The 20,984-nt window shown below is 38.4% G+C and overlaps 1 protein-coding gene across 9 annotated transcripts in view; it reads left to right on the top strand.

The window, feature by feature from the left end:
- CPEB3 (cytoplasmic polyadenylation element binding protein 3) overlaps nucleotides 1–20,984 on the top strand; it is a 202,846-nt gene that overhangs the window by 55,480 nt on the left and 126,382 nt on the right. For 8 of the 9 annotated variants that reach the window (XM_064595022.1, XM_045878420.3, XM_045878417.3 and 5 more), the window contains one exon: nucleotides 18,715–18,874. In XM_064595022.1, the coding sequence (XP_064451092.1) occupies nucleotides 18,715–18,874 (160 nt within the window). The remainder of the gene's footprint in view (nucleotides 1–18,714; nucleotides 18,875–20,984) is intronic. The other variant, XM_045878421.3, reaches the window with a different exon arrangement.

The following is a 20,984-nucleotide window of genomic DNA, read 5'->3' as shown; positions in this document are numbered from 1 at the left end:
TGGGCCACCCAGGTGCCCCACGAAAAGCATTTTAGAAAGCACTGTATGTCCACTGAAGCTTTGTTCATACCTACAGTATTTCTAAGTGGCTACAGATTGTTCAGGAATTTATATATCACTCCTTAAAGTGTGTATGTGTGTATAATATTTTCCTTCCTTTCTTTGGTCTTCACAACTTTCCTATCTTCCATTATTTCAAAATAATCACTGCAGATTTTTCTTATGCCTTCTGTGTATTCAGTTCCACTGAATGTGTTGAATGTAATTTATTTGCCACTTGCCTCTTTCACAGTTCCATAGTTTTCAGCCTGTAAATCATGTCTGACTTTTATGTTGGTTCATCATTATTTCATGAAAACAGAATTGAGGTTCATTCTGGACTTCCATACCATGGTATATAACCGCCTTACCTTCCTGCACGATGATAGAGAAGATTGGTATTCATTTGCTTATTTTATTTAACACTTATTTGGTGCTTGCTTTATACTACATAGTGTACTAAGTGTTTTACAAATATTATTGTCATAACATCCATGTGAGGTAGGTATTATTGTAATCCACATTTTTATTGTTATTCACATATGAGGAAACTGATTCACAGGGAGATTGAGTAACTTGTCCAGTTCTACTGAAATTTGAGTGCCTATGCTGTGCTGTGATTTACTATCTTTTATCTAACTGCAGAGCAACAGAGCATTATAATTCTGGCTACCACGGGTCACCCAGTGAAGAGACTGATTATCTTGTATATACAGTTGTGCAAATAGTGAGTTCTGTCTGCTTTTTCCTTTTTATATTTTCATGGCTTTTCTCTCCTTTTTTCTTCCTCAAATTTCCTTTCCTTGAAATTCCTCTTTTTAGTCTTTGCTTTTGAAATATTGTATATACCCCCCTCTCTAAAATAATAAATAAATCTTTAAAAAAGAGGGGGGCGCCTGGGTGGCTCAGTCCGTTAAGCATCAGACCCTTGGTTTTGAATCAGGTCATGATCTCAGGGTCACGAGATCAAGCCCTGCATCAGGCTCAGCGGGGATCTGCTTGAGATTCTCTCTCTCCCTCTGCCACTCCCCTCCATGGGCACACATGCGTGTTCTCTCTCTCTCTCTCTCTCAAATAAATAAATAAATCTTTAGAATGTTGTGTATACCCTATATAGTTTCATTGAATGAGGGTAATCATAACACTGCCAGTCAGCTTGCTTGTTTTTTCCTCTGCCTCCAGAAGGCATAAAATGTTCCAGCGATGATAGTGTCCATGGAAAGAGTAATGTGTGTGTATTTATACATAAACATGTACTTATGTTTATATATAAAAATTTTTTTACATTGGGGGGCATCTGGGTGGCTTATTCAGTTAAGCGTCTGCCTGCAGCTCAGGTCATGGTCTCGGGGTCCTGGGATCGAGTCCCGTGTCAGGCTCCCAGCTCAGTGGGGAGCCTGCTTCTCCCTCTCCCTCTGCTGCTCCCCCTGCTTGTGCTCGCTCACTCGCTCTCTGTCAGATAAACAAAATCTTTAAAAATTTTCTTTTTACATTGGTTTCTCACTTTTTAGGCAGTAAATGTTTCCACAACATTTCAGGAATAAAATTAATTTTATAAATTGAATCAGTTTAAGAACCCCCAAATAGCTATACCTTAAAAGGAGATCCTACTTTAATTACTTTTTCTTTTTTTTAAGATTTATTTATTTTAGAGACTGCATGGGGGAGAAGCAGAGGGAGAGGGAGAGAGAATCTTAAGCAGACTCTGTGCTGAGCATGAACCCACCGCGGGGCTCCATCCCATGACCCTGAGATCATGACCTGAGCTGAAACCAAAAGTCCAACACTTAACTGAGCCACCCAGGCACCCCTTTAATTACTTTTCAGAAGCTAATTATTATTTCATGTTTTTCACTAAATTATTTCTCCAAAATAGAGTTTGACGCACAAATTTAAGTAAAACATCAAGTTTTTTTCAGTTCTTTAATAGGTCTGGGATTCAACTTAATGAATAAGAAGCAATATAAGAAGGTACATTTCTCTTTCATACCCCACTCCCCCACACACCAGGTTGAATGGAAAAATAAAGGTTAGACAATAACACAAATGAGAATTATTATCTAGGAATGATTCTCAACCTAGAGGCAGAAGATCACAATGGTTTTATGGCTCTGAGTTGCCTGGGTTTGACTCCTGTCTCACATACTTTCTGTGTGATATCTTTGTGCCTCAGTTTTCTCATTTGTAAAATGGAATAATAGTATTTACTTCCATAGACTTTTGTGGGGAGGAAATGAGATAAAACATGTAAAGTGCTTAGAACAGTACCAGGCACATAGCTAGTATTGATCAGTTCTGCTATTATTTAATTCCAAGAGTTTTTGATAGCCCTGTTGTTGGTTTAATAGGAGGAAGATTCTGGGATATGTCAGAGTGAGATAGGGCATGCTAAATAAGGCTCAAAAGAACACCTTAATGAGATTCATATGAGCAAGGGTGTGTGTGAAAATGCTTAATGAGATGTTAAAGGGCTCTATAAATAAAAGGTAATAGGAAGAAATGAGATTATTTATAGCCTTAGTATGCTGGAGAGTGAATGTTTGCAGATCTAGCTCAATAGATAATGGTAATATTCCCCTCTAGATCCCCAAAGTTGAATACCAGGAAAAAGATTTAAGGCCTCACACACACACAAAAGTCTTTCAAATAAAATTGGACTCTTGTGGTAGAATATTATTCTGAAATTGTGCTTATTTACATATAAGTTAACCTGATACTGTCCTGTAGAAAGGATTTGCTAAACTACATCCTTAATGTTAATGTATTCACAAAAAAGCTTATCTATTTGTAACCTATATCTAGCCTATGTATCCTTCGGAGAATCTCTTCTTGGGTCCTTCCAAATTTCTTGAGGAAGTTGGGCCCAGATGTCTGTGCAAGTCACTGTGCCTCTGGCCTTCCTTTTCTGGAAGACTTTTTGATCTCTCCGTCATTTGTGCTCCCATAAGCCCAAGCACAAAGCTCTGTCATTGCATTTACCTCATTATATAGTAATTATCCTAAACTAGACAGCTGGCTTCTGTGGGCAGAGACTATGCCTCACTTAATTTTTTAATCTTTAATGCCCGGCATATTAAAATTCCCAACAAATCTAAGTGGAATAAATGAAGAAATAGTAAAACAGCCCTCAGCACCCATGGCAAAATTTTGTTAGCACTAACATTTGAAAATAATAAAGAAAGCTGTTCTTTGGGATCCCTGAGTGGCTCAGTTGGTTAAGCATCTGCCTTCGGCTCAGGTCATGATCTCTGGGTGCTGGGATCGAGCACTGCTTTGGGCTCCCTACTCAGTGGGGAGTCTGCTTCTCCCTCACCCTCTGCCCTTCCCCCCACCCGTGTGTGCGTGTGTGTGTGCGTGCGTGCACGCATGCACGTGCATTTTCTCTCTTCCTCTCAAATGAATAAATCTTTAAAGCTTTTTTTTTTTTTTTTAAGTAAGCTCCACCCAATGTAGGGCTTGAACTCACAACTCTAAGACAAGAGTCGCATACTCCACCAACTGAGCCAGCCAGGCACTCCAAGAAAGCTGTTCTTCCAAAAAGTATTTGGTGTTGTGGACATTTTAGAAATTCTAACTGAATTTCCCTTAATCTAAATTATTGCATTTTATGTTATGATCTCTAAAGTACCTTAAAGTAGCATTACTAGAATTATACAGGCTTTATTTTAAAGTAAATTTTTTTAATCTTCCACATGCCAAATATTTTAATAAATGTAGATGCTTTGCATTTTAGATGCTTTAATATGTTTACCTTTTTTTTTTTTATTGGAATGGTTGATATACTTTTTTTTTCCCTCAAGATCCATTTATTTATCCTAGAGAGAGAGAGAGAGCACGTCGCATGCATGAGCATGTGCCTGTGTGCAAGCTGGGGAGGGACAGAGGGAGAGAATCCTAAAGCAGACTCCCCACTGAGCTCAGAGCCCAATAGGGGCTCATGACTGATGAGATCCGGACCTGAGCTGAAACCAAGAGCTGGATGCTTAACCAACTGAACCACCCAGGTGCCCCTTTAATATGTTCATCTTAAATGTGGTAATATTTAAATTGAAGATTAGCTTAAGGGTTTATAAATGTTCTTTTCTACATACCAAATAATTTGTGTGACGATAGCCTTCTTCAAGGGTACCTGATCTATATTAAGAACTGAATTTAATATTTAGTTTCCTCGTCTATAAAATAGAGATTGTAATATCTACCTTATAGCACAGTTGTAAAGATTAAAGATGTAAAGATTAAATAATGTAATCTAAGTAAAGTACTCAGCACAGGTTCTGGCATGTATTAATCATTATATGGTAACTATGACAATAAATTCTACAAGGCTTGTTATGAAAAGCAGTATCCACATCCATTTCTCTCTCCCCAGAGGCAGACTGATAGAGGCAGACTGATGTTTTTATAAACCTGCATTATCTTATATCAGAGATGGGTTGGGCATAAAGGGGGCTAGGGAGTAAGCCCTGCTCAAATTCAGAAATAATGAAGCTTTAAAAATGGTTAAGACGGTTTGCGCTGTTGACCAAACTATCCTATTATATTTGTTTTGTTACTTAATCTATTTTTATTACTGGTCTCATCTGGAATCAGAATTGTATAATAAACTTGAGATGTGGGCTTTTGTTTATTTTCCTTTCTCCTTCCATTGGAAGAGAAGGGTTCGAAAACTGAGAAAAACTAATGTGCTTCTCTTCTTCTGGTCCCAGTCCATCAACTTGGAGTGAAATTTTTTGGTACTTACCAGGTTCCCTGCTTAGAAATAAACACTCATATACATTGGTGACCTCTTCACTGGTGGCCAGGGAGTGACAGTGAAGAATTATAGTCCATAGCTCTTAATCTGTGTATATACTGGGCATGGCATCACCTTGGTTTCTGAAAGGGTGAAGAACCTTAGCTGCTATAACAGACACATGAAAAGATGCTCAACATCACTCATCATCAGGGAAATACAAATCAAAACCACGATGACATAATATCTCATACCTGTCAGAATAGCTAAAATCAACAACACAAGAAACAACAGGTGTTGGTGAGGATGTGGAGAAAGGGGAACCCTCTCTCACTGTTGGTGGGAATGCAAACTGGTGCAGCCACTGTGGAAAACAATATGGAGGTTCCTCAAAAAGTTAAAAGTAGAACTACCCTATAATCCAGCAATTGCTCTACTAGGTATTTACCCAAAGGATACAAAAATACAGATTTGAAGGGGTACATGCATTCCAGTGTTTATAGCAACATTATCAATAATAGCTAAAATGTGGAAAGAGCCCAAATGTCTATTGACTGATGAATAGATAAAGATGATGTGGGGTGTGTGTGTGTGTGTATGTGTGTGTGTAAAATATTATAATGGAATATTACTCAGCCTTCAAAAAGAATGAAATCTTGGGGTGCCTGGGAGGCTCAGTTGGTTAAGTGACTGCCTTCGGTTCAGGTCATGATCCCGGGATCCCGGGATCAAGCCCCGCATCGGGCTCCCTGTTCCTTGGGGAGCCTGCTTCTCCCTCTCCCTCTACCTACCCTGCTTGTGCTCTCTGCCTGTCAAATAAATAAATAAAATCTTAAAAAAAAAAAAAGAATGAAATCTTGCCATTTGCACCCACATGGATGGAGCTAGAGTATATTATGCTAAGTGAAGTAAGTCAGTCAGAGAAAGACAAATACCATAGGATTTAACTCCTATGTGGAATTTAAGACATAAAACAGATGAACATATGGGAGGAGAATAAAAGAGAGGGAAACAAACCATAAGAGACTTTTTTTTAAGTAGGCTTCATGCTCAGTGTGGAGTCCAACATGGGGCTTGAACTCATGACCCTGAGATCAAGACCTGAGCTGAGGTCAAGAGTCAGATGCTTAACCAACTAAGCAACCCAGGTGCCCCAAACCATGAGAGACTTTTTAACAATAGAGTTGATGGGGGGGATGGGCTAGATGGATAATGGGTATTAAGGAGGGCACTTGTTATGATGAGCGGTAGGTATTGTATGTAAGTGATGAACCACTGAATTCTACTCCTGAAACTAATTGCATTGTATGTTAACTAACTAGATTTTTTTTTTTTTTGAGCAATAGTAAAGTTTATTGAATGATAGAGTACAATGCTTCCAAAGAGGGAGGGGACCCGAGAGGGTTGCCCAACTAACTAGAACTTAAATAAAAAGCTGAAAAGAAAAAAAAAAAAATCCTTAGCTGCTAGATCAGATTGGCACAGTTTTGCTTTATGGCTTTCATTGTCACAGGACATTTTTTTTTTTTTTTTTAAGAGAAGGAGAGGAGAAGGGAGGGGGAGAGGGAGAGGGAAAGAGAGTGAGAATCTTAAGCAGGCTCTATGCCCAGCGTGGAGCCCAATGCAGGGCTTGATTTCACGACCCTGAGATCATGAGCCAAAATCAAGAGTCAGACACTTAACCAACTGAGCCACCCAGGTGCCCCAGGACTATTTGCGTAAAAGCAGTTGTGTTTTGCTGCTCAGTTTTTAAATACAAGGATCATAGAGGATAACAGGGGGCCACAGCAGAAGCGTTCACGTCGCGGCCCCTGTCAGATTCTGGTGAATCTGCGAATTCTGCTGTGTAACTCCTCATTTATCCATTCAAGTTAAACAACAGTTGAAATGAACAGGAGCAGGGCTGATTTTAGTGTTTATGTATATAGGTATCTTTTATGGTCTAGTAATAGTTCTAGATAGAAGCTGGAGCATACATGGATTGGAAGAACAAATATTGTGAAGATGTCAATGCTACCTAGAGCAATCTACACATTCAATGCAATCCCCATCAAAATACCATCCACTTTTTTCAAAGAAATGGAACAAATAATCCTAAAATTTGTATGGAACCAGAAAAGACCCTGCATAGCCAGAGGAATGTTGAAAAAGAAAAGCAAAGCTGGCGGCATCACAGTTCCGGACTTCCAGCTCTATTACAAAGCTGTCATCATCAAGACAGTATGGTACTGGCACAAAAACAGACACATAGATCAATGGAACAGAATAGAGAGCCCAGAAATGGACCCTCAACTCTATGGTCAACTCATCTTTAACAAAGCAGGAAAGAATGTCCAATGGAAAAAAGACAGTCTCTTCAATAAATGGTGTTGGGAAAATTGGACAGCCACTTGCAGAAGAATGAAACTGGACCATTTCCATACACCACGCACAAAAATAGACTCCAAATTGTTGAAAGACCTCAATGTGAGACAGGAGTCCATCAAAATCCTAAAGGAGAACACAGGCAGCAACCTCTTTGACCTCAGCTGAAGCAACTTCTTCCTAGAAACATTGCCAAAGGCAAGGGAAGCAAGGGCAAAAATGAACTATTGGGACTTCATCAAGATAAAAAGCTTTTGCAAAGCAAAGGAAACAGTCAACAAAACCAAAAGACAACCAACAGAATGGGAGAAGATATTTGCAAATGACATATCAGATAAAGGGCTAGTATCCAAAATCTATAAAGAACTCATCAAACTCAACACCCAAAGAACAAAGAATCCAATCAAGAAATGGGCAGAAGACATGAACAGACATATTTCCAAAGAAGACATCCACATGGCCAACAGACACATGAAAAAGTGCTCAATATCGCTCGGCATCAGGGAAATCCAAATCAAAACCTCAATGAGATACCACCTCACACCAGTCAGAATGGCTAAAATTAACAAGTCAGAAAACGACAGACGTTGGCGGGGATGCAGAGAAAGGGGAGCCCTCCTACACTGTTGGTGGGAATGCAAGCTGGTGCAGCCACTCTGGAAAACAGTATGGAGGTTCCTCAAAAAGTTGAAAATAGAGCTACCATACGATCCAGCAATTGCACTACTGGGTATTTACCCCAAAGATACAAAAGTAGGTATCCAAAAGGGTACGTGCACCCCAATGTTTATAGCAGCAATGTCCACAATAGCTAAACTGTGGAAAGAGCCAAGATGTCCATCGACAGATGAATGGATAAAGAAGATGTGGTATATATATACAATGGAATATTATGCAGCCATCAAAAGGAATGAGATCTTGCCATTTGCAACGACGTGGATGGAACTGGAGGGTATTATGTTGAGCAAAATAAGTCAAACAGAGAAAGACATGTATCATATGATCTCACTGATATGAGGAATTCTTAATCGCAGGAAACACACTGAGGGTTGTTGGAGTGGGGGGTGGGGTGGGAGGGATGGGGTGACTGGGTGATAGACACTGGGGAGGGTATGTGCTCTGGTAAGCGCTGTGAATTGTGCAAGACTGTTGACTCTCAGATCTGTACCTCTGAAACAAATAATGCAATATATGTTAGACAAAAAAAAAAGAAGAAGAAGGTAGCAGGAGGGGAAGAATGAAGGGGGGGAAATCGGAGGGGTAGACGAACCATGAGAGACGATGGACTCTGAAAAACAAACTGAGGGTTCTAGAGGGGAGGGGTGTGGGAGGATGGGTTAGCCTGGTGGTGGGTATTGAGGAGGGCACATTCTGCATGGAGCACTGGGTGTTATGCACAAACAATGAATCATGGAACACTACATCTAAAACTAATGATGTAATGTATGGGGATTAACATAAGAATAAAAAAAAAAAAGCTGGAGCATATCCTTTTTAAAAAGCCCTGGTTATAAATGGAATGAGCTGGGTCTCAGAAGGACACAGCACATCACACTAAGACTGGAATCTCTGGAATAAAAAAAAAAACTCCTTAGAAACAATGGGAGACATGAGAACATGCTCTTTGTGGGTAATATGGTTAATAACTGCTGGTAGGTCTCTGCAGGAGTGTTAAAGACGTCTTAGGATTGTAAATGACACGTTGTGACACTGGATGGCATTAGTTATTTGGTAGGTTTGCCTTTTGAGGTTTATTACTATCTGGTTTGGTTTTATTACCTGAGTCCTGTTGTGGCTTTTGAATGGAACAGCTACAGTCAAGACTTTGCTTTCCTTCAGTCATAGCTGAAGAAAGTTATTAGATCTTACGTCCTATATCTAAAATAGACAATTTGCAGGTAGTATCATAGTTCCTGTTAAAACATTAGAAAAACTTAAAAAAAAATTAATACCTTTGTTAAGTTAAAATTAACATACCATAAAGTTCCTTCACCTTTTAAAATTTTATTTAAATGCTGTGGTTTTTAGTATATTTACAGAATTGTGTGTCAGTAGTCACTATCTAATTCTAAAACATTTTGTCACCCCAAAAAAGAAACCCCATAATCCACCGGCAGTTAATTTCAGTTTCCCTCTTGAGTACCCCAGCCCTAGGCAATAACCAATCTACTTTCTGTCTCTTTGGCTAATTTACCTGTTGTGGGTGTTTCATGTAATTGGAATTATACAACATGTGATTCTTCGTGACTGGCTTCTCATAGTGTTTTCAAAGCTATTCATGTTATATCACATATCAATACTTCATTTCTTTTTTATTGCTGAATAATATTCCATTATGTAGATGTACCACAATTTGTTTATCCATTTACCAGTTGTTGGGCATTTGGGTAGTTTCTGGTTTGGGGAAATTATGAATAAAGTTGTTATAAACATTTGTTAACAGGTTTTTGTATAGACATATGCTTTTATTTATCTTGGGTAAATACTTAGGAGTTAGGGTTGCTAGGTTGTACAGTTTAGGGTATATTTAACTTTTTAAGTAACTCCCAAGTTGTTTTTCCAAAGTTGGCTGTACCATCTTGCATTCCCACTAATAATTTATGAGAGTTCTAGTTGTTCTGTGTCCTTAATCAACATTTGGAATTGTCAAGGGTTTTCTTTGTTTGCTTTTTAGTCATTCTAATAGGTATGCGATTCTTCGTTAGTTTTAAATGAAAATCATGTAGTATGAAACCATCTGAAGGATGATTTAAGTGCAAATAAAACATTTACTAAATGCCTATGATGTGCTGGGCCCTCTGCTAGGTGATGGGAATATGAATAAGACACATCTCTGCTCCCATAGAATTTGCAATTTATTGATGATGGTAGAAATGTAAAGAAGTAGTAACAGTATACTGAGTTAATGCTAATTACTTGGAGCGAAAATATTGGGGTGGGGAAGGAGAGTTGCAACTATACCTAGAATTGGTCAGTTTCATGGAAGGATTTTGACATTTATGATCAATAAAAAGATAACAATATGAAGAGCTACATGTACTTTTCCCTAATGTTCTAAGGTAGGTTTTGGTTGCAAAGGTCAAGCCTACATTATCATGCCTAATAAACCAATGGGTAATAAGCTGCTTGGGATGATATTCTGCTTGCTAACCACCTAGTGATTTGGGGCAACACCCGTTAGTCACATATGCCCAATAATCAAGGAAGGGGGCAACTCTAATTTTTGTAGTTTCTTGAAGCCTGCTCTTTTGACCATTATATTTATTTTTCTCCCTTTCTGTATCCTTCCTGGGGGATAGGATTTCCCTATCCTATCCCCTGGCTTTCTGCCTTTTACCTAACACACTGTTAAACTGTTCTCCTGCTCCATTTTTAAGTGCATATTACTTAACTCTGAATTCTTTACCATAGTCAGAAGTGGTAGCAATAGGCATTTGTACTTTTTGTCCAGTTCACCTCTTTACCCTTCGCCTAGCTAGATTTGGCCTTAATATGTAAGTTATTTCAAGTGAATAAGGTGATTCCAAAAGCCATGTTTCTCAATGTCTGATAAACTGGGCTTCTTATCTGGTCTGGATGGCAAACCAGTGAGAAGAGCTGTGAAGGAAGATTGGGGATGGCGGGGAGCTAGAAGAGGCTAGGTGAAAATTGTCCGTTGTCATGCTCATCTGATTGTTGAGTGAAACGATCCTATTGCCTTTTTTTTTTTTTTTAACTTCTCAAGAACCTTGGTTAGTTTGGTTTGCTGTTAACAGCAAGAAAAAATATAATCTGATTTGAAAAAAAGTTAAAGTAACTGGAATTAGTCAACCTCAAGAAGAAAAAGATGAGGAAGTCATAATTTCTTTGTATACCCTAATTTTATCCCAGGTTGTATTGAGGGTTCTTGAGAATTTTTTGTATGGAAGACTGCGTTGAACAATAATCTTAAAGAATGTTAAAATTTGCAGCAGGTGCTGATCAGTTATTTCTTTTCTGAGAATAGAGAAGGGAGAAAGGTTTCAACTTTGTAAGGACTCTAAGTTAAATATAAGGAGTATTAGCTGCTTGCTGTTGAGTGACAAGGAGAATCTACAGTCATGTTTTCCAGAGGGCTATAAATGTAATTGTCTCGTTTGGGATGGCTAAAATGGACCACAGACTGAAGGACTTGATACTTACTGAAGATGGGATGAAAATCTTCATTTGAACAGTTATTTTTTTTCCTTTCTCTCACGTGACAGGTTTTCCTTTATTTGGGAAAGGTTTTAATCTAAGGGTAAATGTATGTCAAGCTGCTCAATTCTATAGTAAAGTTCAGTTTGTTATAGGAACCTAAGTTTTTGATAGGGTCTGATAAATAATGACAATAATTGGTTTAGAACTATAAATTCCTAGACTTCTGTTTTGTGATATGTAGAAATTTTGTGTTACAACTCCTCTAATTGTTTGCTGCCCCCATCAAGTATTCGTTATTACATGTCCTGTCTATTCTTTATGGTACTCTTAAGCAGATTCTGTGCGTGAAATCACTACATCTTGAACTTTTGGATGTATTGGCTCTTTGGTTTTTACTCAGGACTGATAAGTTCTATGGATTCTTATGTTTCATTATTAGTAGAGTCTTTCATAGAAACTGGGGATCAAAAAATCATTGTGCTAAAGTAGACCAAGCATGGAAGAGATGCAGTTAAAGGGCCAGAACAGAAATTTTGAGAAAACTGGGGGATGGGAAAGAAATCTCAAAATCAAAAGTTACTTTATAGAATGTATATGGAAGTGATTACTTGATTCTTTTAACATAGTCACTATGCATTTACTTTGTAGGAGGGATGTGTATATGGTTGGGTGGGGGAAAGACAAGAACATACCTATTAAAAGGGACCTATCTCAGAAGCACATATTGGTCAAAGAAAGCAAACTGCAGAACAGTATGCATACTTCTGTGTTTAAGGGAAGAAATAACAAAACATTTTTCTATGGGTACATATATATATGAATGTATTTTTAAACATCTGAAAGAATACATGCCAAATGTACGTAGTGGTCTGAAGAGTGTAAGAAGGCAGGATTGGAGACTTTTGCTTTTTCTGTAATAGTCTTTTGTTTGTGTGTGTTCAGGAAGAATGGATTTATGTATTAGTTGTATGATTAAATATTCACTTAAAATAAGGAAAGCATATTAATTACCACTAAACAGTGTTTATAGTGTAGATAGGGAGCTGAGATAGTTTCAAATAATGTAAACTCATTAGAAAATAAGAGTGGTAGGGGCGCCTGGGTGGCTCAGTCGGTTAAGTGTCCGACTCTTGATTTGGGCTCAGGTCGTGATCTTGGGGTCATGGGATTGAGCCCTGTGTTGGGCTCTGTGCTGGGTGTGGAGCCTGATTGAGATTCTCTCTCTCCCTCTGCCCCTTCCCCCCCAATACAAAAAATTTAGAAAATAAGAGCAGTAGAGTGGAAATTTAGAAATGGCTAGTTTTGTGAGTTAATCCTCTGTTAAGTGTTGAATGCATTTAACTTTGAAATGTTATTACCCATACATATGTTGAAACCATATGATAAACGTAAAAACCTTTCTTCAGGAATTCCTCCTGTTTTTCTGTATTATTTCACAACACCAATTATCCTTTCCTAGCCTTCTCAAACATCTACCCACCTTTTGATTTTTTTTTTTTTAAGATTTTATTTATTTATTTGACAGAGAGATAGCGAGAGAGGGAACACAAGCAGGGGGAGTGGGAGAGGGAGAAACCAGCTTCCCGCTGAGCAGGGAGCCCGATGTGGGGCTCGATCCCAGGACCCTGGGATCATGACCTGAGCCGAAGGCAGACGCTTAACGACTGAGCCACCCAGGCGCCCCAGACCTGTCTTGGGCGCCACAGATTCTGTCTGTGCCTCTGTTTTTGCTAGCCAAGTCCCCATTGTTTATGGGACACAAAACAACTGATCAGTGTAGAAGCTTTGGAACATTACTGGCATAGACTTTTCAAAGTCACAGACCTGGGTTCACATCCTGATTTCTGCCTAGGTTTGTGACTTTGAGCAGTTACATAACCTTTGTGAGCCTCAGTTTTCTCTTCTGTGAGATGGAGATAATGCTGACCCTGTAGGGTTGTGGTGAGGATTGAGATCATGGCTATAAAGCATTTAGCCCAGTTTCTACCATATAATAAACACCATGATTAATTTTATCATTTGGTTCTGGAGCTGCCTTTTTCCCAGATGTTGTTGGACCCTTAGAGCCTTCTATCTTGTATCTCTAGGAGAGGATATGTCTGGGGATAAGCCAGAAACGGTAGAAAGGGTCCTAGATTTCTCTCCCAAGAAAAAGGCAGGTGAATGGGATAGGGCTGGTAGAGGTGGGCCTGTGGCAATGCTAGAGGGTAGATAAGCTACTTCTTGAGTTTAACTATCATTTGAATAAGTAAATGACTAAGGGCAAGTGAGGATTAATTAGGTTGCCTATGTAGCAGGGTGGTGGTCAAAGAAGCCCGTCTCTCAATGTGGTAGGATTAGGTTGAGGGAATGTTTGTGAAAGGATTTAAGGTAGAGGAAGTAGGAGGAAGTCAGGAAGGCAGTAGAGTGAGACTCCTTAAGAGCACAGTCTGGATTTGAGTGGATTGGAGCCTTGACTCTGTTGCTTACTGCCCTGTAATATTGAGCCAGTTACTTAATCTCTCCAAGATTTAATTGCTTAATTTATAAAATAGAGTTGTGAGGGAATGCATTTAGCATGCTTAGAATAGTGGCAAGCACATATTAAATACCTGATAAATTTACTAATATTAAGTCAAGCTGAGGGAAGAAAATAAGCAGGGCTAGTGAACTGTACAATGGAGTGGGCTCCCTCTATGTACAACTAACTGATAGCATTTGTCATTGGTTATCTTCAAAGAAAGAGTCAATAATGGGATGCATTATTTATAAATGTTCTAATACTTCCTGGTGTGTTTGCTTGTTAAAAACAAATGAAAGAAAGATGTTTTCCTTATTTTCCCTATATTGAGAACCAAATCTTATTAAAAAAAAACTTAAGAGGTTAGTTGCCACTTCTAACTTTTGTTGTTGAATGATAAATTATGGTCTAATTTTCTCTATGATTTCTGCTTGAATTTCACTGCAAATTTTGTAGTTTTTCTGTCCTTTTCTGTTTCTTGCAGGCTTCCTGGTTAATCAGTTATTTTTAGCAATGTTTACTACTTATAAAACAAACAAGATGAATAGTACGCTGCAAATATAAATCAGTGAGGCGTAGATAAATAAATTTTAATGAGAAAATAAGTCTCTGCATTGAAATTTGTTCAATTAAGAAGCCTGTGCAAATTTTGTCCTGCATTTCACCTGTCATCTTTTCATCTGTTGAGCACTAGTGAACCTCTGGTTTTTTAATATATCCCAGTACTGTAAGGTGGCATCATAGAAGTTTCTTTGTGTTCTCCCTAATATTCCAGTAGCCACCACGGTACAGATGCCTTGTTGTACATTCTGTCATTTAGTACTAAAAATAACCATATGGAAAATTATCATCATTTTATGGATGAACCAAGGTTTAGAAACTTGTTCAGAGTGACATGCCAGCAACTGGCAGAGCCAGAATTTGAGAATCAGGTGGCTGATTTCAGAGTATGTACTCATAAGTGCCAGACCACCAGTTGCTTTCCTACCCCACAATCAAAAGACTGTAAAGCTGACCCTTGGCAAAGTGGCCAGGCTTGTTTCTTTCCGCTGCTATCCTTCTAGTCCCTCCCTCACTTTACCATCTCATTTTACAGATCAGGTGCAGGTGTAAAGGCTTAACTTGAAGAATCATCCAGTCTAGTGGCTCTCAACTCTAGCCAGGCAAAAGAGCCGCCTGGGACACTCATTTCTTTTAAAATTATGACTAAGTTGGTTTTAGCTGGAGCCCAGGAACTTGCATTTTAACCATTCTACATGTGATTTTGACAATCTGACAGGTTTGAGTAGCACTTCAGATGCATGAGTCCCCACCCAAACACCCCCTCCAATTTTCCTGACAGGTAGTCATCTAATAATCCAATATTATCTTCTGATAGGGACTCAACTACCATCTTGCCAGGAAGGTCATTTTTGGTAGTTAGATGCAATGCTGTGCTTCTATAGAACTTTCATTTACTAACTATCGTGTATGGACTAGATCAATTTCTTCAGGCTTGTGTCTGTACTCCTTAGGTATTGGCTTTGAGGTTAGATCCAGGCTGGAAACTTCTCTGAACCTCGCCTTCCTCATGTGTGAAATGAGTGTGTTGTTATCTACCTTGAAGGATTATATCAAGAACTAAATGAAAAAAATAAACTGTCCTGACTGGAAAGATTCTTGAATGCCTTCAAACAGCCATTTCGTCTAGTCCCTTCACCTTATCAGCCTTTTTTGAAACAGTCCCATGCCTGCAGGGCTCTAGGTAGAAGCGTGGAGATATATATATATACACACACATATATATGTATATATATTAGAAGGCTCCTAGACATCCATTCCAGGATTGTCAGTGCCAGAAATAGGTTGTCATTTTGACTTCTCATCCGTACACTTCTTTTTTTTTTTTTTTTTTACCTGTGGCTTTTCCTCTGGACAAAGAATATGATACCTCTTATAGAGACAGATAAGCCTACATTTCTGGAAATTCAGTTTTACTCCTTAGGTAATTGGGGTTTCCACTGATAACTTGAACCCAGCACAAAACAAATGATCTGCAGGAAGACCTTAAAGGTAAAAGAAAAGTCCTTCTTCAATTATATAGAGACCAAAATGGAGAACCAAAGAAAATATTGCAAGTCTCTTTCTTATCCAATAGTAGACAGATAATTGATGAGTGTTAAAAAAATGGGGAGGGGCGCCTGGATGGTTCAGTCGGTTAAGTGTCCAGCTCTTGATTTCGGCTCAGGTCATAATCTCAGGGTCCTGAGATCGAGCCCCATTTGGGCTCCCAGCCCAGCGTGGAGTCTACTTGGGATTCTTTCCCCCTCCCTACCACTCTTTTCCTCCCCTCCCACTCATGCTCTCTCTAAAATAAATAAAATCTTTTAAAAAAAGGAAAGAAAAAAATGGGGTGGAGGTAGCAAGTGAGGGGGGCAGTGGCAATAAACTAAGAAATGTTGAATGCTTGCTCTTTGGCAAACACAATGTGAGTAAAATAAATACTTAAGTAATTTCAACCTAATCTTCACAGTTAAGATCCCATTTTACCAATGAGAATACTGAAGACCAATGAGAATAACTAAGACAAGCCTCTATACCTGGTCAGATTCAGGAGAACTGGGACTTTTCAGAATGTGATTTTTAAAAAATTATAATACATACATGTTCTTAAAGAAATAGATGTCTTAGTTTCCATTGTACTGTACATATTCCCTGTCAAAACACCTGTCATTCTCTTATTTTAATTGGTTATGTCTCTCTCCTACTACTTAATTGTACATAGGGACTGGGTTTCAACATTCATCTCTGAATCACTTGGGCCTAGTACAGGAGTTGACCCTTGGCTTGTGCATTAAAGGTTTGTAAAAACAGAATTTCTGTCTCTGGCATTTGAAAACATCTGCACCCTCCACCCCTACTCCTCATCTCTGAGTTAAAAAAAAAGTACGGGGCCTGGGTGGCTCAGTTGTTAAGCGTCTGCCTTCGGCTCAGGTCATGATCCCAGGGTCCTGGGATTGAGCCCCACATCGGGCTCCCTGCTCAGCAGGAAGCCTGCTTCTCCCTCTCCCACTCCCCCTGCTTGTGTTCCCTCTCTCACTGTCTCTCTCTCTCTGTCAAAAAATAAATAAAATCTTTAAAAAAAAGTGTAGAGTTGTAAGGGATATTAGAAATACTCTAGCTCGGGGCGCCTGGGTGGCTCAGTCGTTAAGCGTCTGCCTTCGGCTCAGGTCATGATCCCAGGGTCCTGGGATCGAGCCCCACATCGGGCTCCCTGCTCCGCGGGAAGCCTGCTTCTCCCTCTCCCACTCACCCCACTTGTGTTCCTGCTCTCGCTGTGTCTCTCTCCGTCAAATAAATAAATAAAATCTTTAAAAAAAAAAAAAGAAAGAAAGAAAGACTCTAGCTCAGTCCTCTTATTTGTATAAAGGGAAGAATTTCAGGCACAGACTGGAGAGGTAGATCATGATGGTACCCTAAAGCCCCCAGTTGTTAGTAGTTATTCTAGCACTCTTGCCTCCTGGTGCTCAGTTCTTCTTAGGATCTGCATGTATACATACTGCTTTCATTCTTGAATTCAATAATCCTCTGATTCTTCCTTTATGCTCAGTGCTGCAGAAATGCCACTTTCCTTTCTGCCTCACTGAATAGATATACAGCCATGCTTTCCAGAAACCAGAAGAAAAACAGCTTCCCAAGAGTAAGACTTAAACTAGAAAATGGTCACTGAAGTTGAGCTTTTTACCTGTTATATTCCATTTTGCTTATCCAGACAGTTACTTATTATTGTTGTTCTTTGGAGACGATAAGTGATCATTTGCAGGGCTGGGTAGACTGTCCAGGACCCTGAAAATAATCTCTCATTGCTATAGTTTGATTTGGTGTGGTTGTTGAAATGTGTGTTTTGCTTTTGTTTTTTAAAGATTTATTTATTTATTTGAGAGAGAGAGCCCATGTGAGTGTGTGGGGGGCATGGGAGGATGAGAGGGAGGGTGAATCTCAAGCAGACTCTGCACTGAGCCCAGAGCCCCACACACAGCTCGATCTCAAGACCCTGAGATCACGACCTGAACCAAAATCAAGAGTCAGATACAACCGACAAAGCCACCCAGGCACCCCTGTTTTGCTTTTCTTAAACAAAAGCAAACTAAATCTGTAATGTGATTTATTCTGTAATGTTAAGCCATGAGTTGTGCTTCCCTTAAGCTCAGACCAGTAAAAATAATTTGTACATGATAGTCTGCCATGGGCTCAAGTGAAATATGGTGGAACGATGATTTTTCTTCACTTAGTTTGTGTTAGCTCTCTATTTTCAAAATGTTTTTGACTCTAGCATCATGAAAACACTATCTTGGGTTAAAGTTTTTTCATGTGAGTGCTTTTCAAAAGTTAATTTTAGTAGTACTTTGGACATATTTTAAGTTTTATAGAGTATATCTAATGTATGGAGCTTATCTGTATTAAATATTAAAGATACCCAATAAAATTAGATTGTAATTACAGTCACCTTTTGATTTTTCAGGAAAGTGATTCTGTTCGTAGACTTGAGAGTTCTTAATTATGGACTTCCTCTTGATAAAAAATTCTCTGTTCATTTGAATAGAATGTTTATTTGATGGTGGAGGCTGGGGTGAAGGGCTCAGGGCAAAGTCAGTTGACTTGACTCTTTCCTTTGAATTTACTTTCTTAAGTTCTTTTGAGAGAAAGTCTGAAGTAGTGGGACATATACATTAAAGAATATTGGGGAAAAGGATGCAATTAATTGTAGAAATTTGTATTAAGCTTAATGTTGCCAAATCATTATTCTTATGAAAAGAATGTGTGTTATTAGAACTATCTGGAACTTTGATTCATGTCATCAATCCATGGCAAGAAGCAAATGATACAGTATTAATTTTATGAAGTAATTTTATGTATTGTCTTGTTCTGTTTTTATTTTTAGGACCGGAGTAGGCCCTATGACACTTTTAACTTGCATTCGTTGGAGAACTCCTTAATGGATATGATAAGGACTGATCATGAGCCTCTGAAAGGTAAACACTACCCTCCCAGTGGCCCACCAATGAGTTTCGCTGATATAATGTGGAGGAATCATTTTGCAGGTTAGGAATATTCATATGTCCATTCCTTGCTTGGTGTTTTAAACAAAAATCAGCTTTTTAATAATTGTGATTTTTTTCATTTTTTTTTTCCGTTTGTTTTTGTTTGCTTCTGTAAAGCATTGTGGAATGTATTTAAAGTTGATTTTTTTTTAACCTGGGTTCAGCTACCTACAATAATCAAGGTTGATTGCTTTAATCATAATGTCTGGCGGAAGCATGTGTTGGGTAGCATGAGACCAGAAGTCAAGTTTTCTGGGCTTGGTGCATTTGGAATCCTTAGCTGAACCTGGATAATTCATTTAAGTTAAAGTATACTGCAAGGAAATGCGAGATTTAGTAAACCAGTCTCCAAAGACTACTTCAGAAAACTTCATAGAAAAGAGTTCCATTTTATTAAAATATAATCACTTTCCTTGTATAAGAAGTATCACTACACAGACTTAAGAGCAGCCAGTGATTCTTCGCATTCTCTAAGGCTAAAACAGAAAGAAAATGTCTTAAAGTGTGTAAATGTTTTGGGTTAAATATAAGGCAGAAAGTCCCAAGGTCAGCAGTATTAGGACTCCTATTTTTAGACCCCATGTAAATTCAGGTTAGTGGTTGATGTTACATTCCTAATTACAGATAGTTCTTTTTATGTGTTATAGGACTTTCAGGGGCCCTGTGTATTTTAAAATACCATAGTGGAAATATCCACTTAGGTTTAGAGCCTAAATATCTGAAAACTGAAGAGTTGGCCACAAGGATGCCCATCTTGTTTGAGCCCTTATGTTCTCTGGAGCTGTGAGGAATTTGATCCCCTCTGGTTCTCTCCAGGCTTTTATATAGGGTGTGACTGACTATGAACACCTGATAGTCATTTCCTCAAGCCACCTCAGAAATCCATTTCCTCATTTTCTTGTTACACTCATGATTTTCTGTGCTTTCCTCAATTTCCAGGGAAAAGAAAGTAGTTAACTAGCTATGAAGAAAATAAAGGATTTGAAAAAAGCTATATTTTAAGGCCGTCAGAAGTAGAAAAAACAAATCTCTCATTTATTTATTCATTGTTATATTTAGTCACTGTTACCACGTTTTTGCTCAGTTGAAAGATTAGGTACATGGTAATTTAGAGCATATTTCACTTAGAAGTGAGAATGGTGTTAAAAAAAAAACAATGATATTCACAGACTGTTTTGTGTTTTTAGTATCTTCTAAGGCTGCATTTGTCTTCCTTTTCTACCACAAACAGCTATAAGCCTCTCCTAATTATTCTAAAATATTCAGCCCTTGTTCTTTATGCATACCTGTTTTATCTTAGTCTGTATTCTTTTCTTCTAGCAATAAAAGATTATGAAAGGATCTTACATTATAGTCTGTAAATAATTTTCCAGAATTTTATGGATTTCCAGAATTTTGTGGCAAAGTGTAAAGAGGGTACTTCACTATGGGGTAAATACCTTATTCCATTTTTAGTGGCCCCTTTTTTAATGCATGTCCAACTACCTCTGCATATATTTCTCTGCTACACTTGTAAATGTGAGGTTTCATCTGTAAAAGTCTTTTGCACTGTACTTATAATATGTCCTAATAAGTTGGAAGGCGCATATGTACTTTTTTACAGCCTTAATATGCTTGCAACTTCTCTGTTCATCATACCACCCACCTTGATTTCCTATGAATGGACTGCTTCCCGTGGTCAATTACATCACCATGTCATTGTCCTCTGGGTAGAGTGTTGGAGCTTCCTGTCCCTTTTCCAGCTGGGAGACTTTTAGATCTGGCTTATGGCACCATGTATTTGATCCTTATTACTTCTAATAACATAATTATGATGCTGGCATTTTAAAGGAAATATTTTAAGTAATTTTTGACTTTAAAAGTGGAGAAAATATAATAACAAAAATGTAACTGAAAAAAATAAATGTGATAGTGTATCCTTATTTTTGTATATTTTATATAATAAACATTATCCTTGTTTTTATCTGATCTTTATAATTTATTAATAGGCCTTAGCTTTGGACTGTTAGATTGTTTCCAGCTTTTTCTCCATAATAGGTGATGCTGCCATGGATAAGTTCTTGCACATAGCTTTTCCTTAAGGTAAATTCATAGAGAAAATCACTGGGTC

This window comes from Mirounga angustirostris, unplaced genomic scaffold, assembly GCF_029215605.1.
Source record: "Mirounga angustirostris isolate CCGP_5_RB_7025 unplaced genomic scaffold, mMirAng1.0.hap1 SCAF_6, whole genome shotgun sequence".
Lineage (NCBI taxonomy): Eukaryota > Metazoa > Chordata > Mammalia > Carnivora > Phocidae > Mirounga > Mirounga angustirostris.
This window is presented reverse-complemented; position numbering and strand designations above follow the sequence as displayed.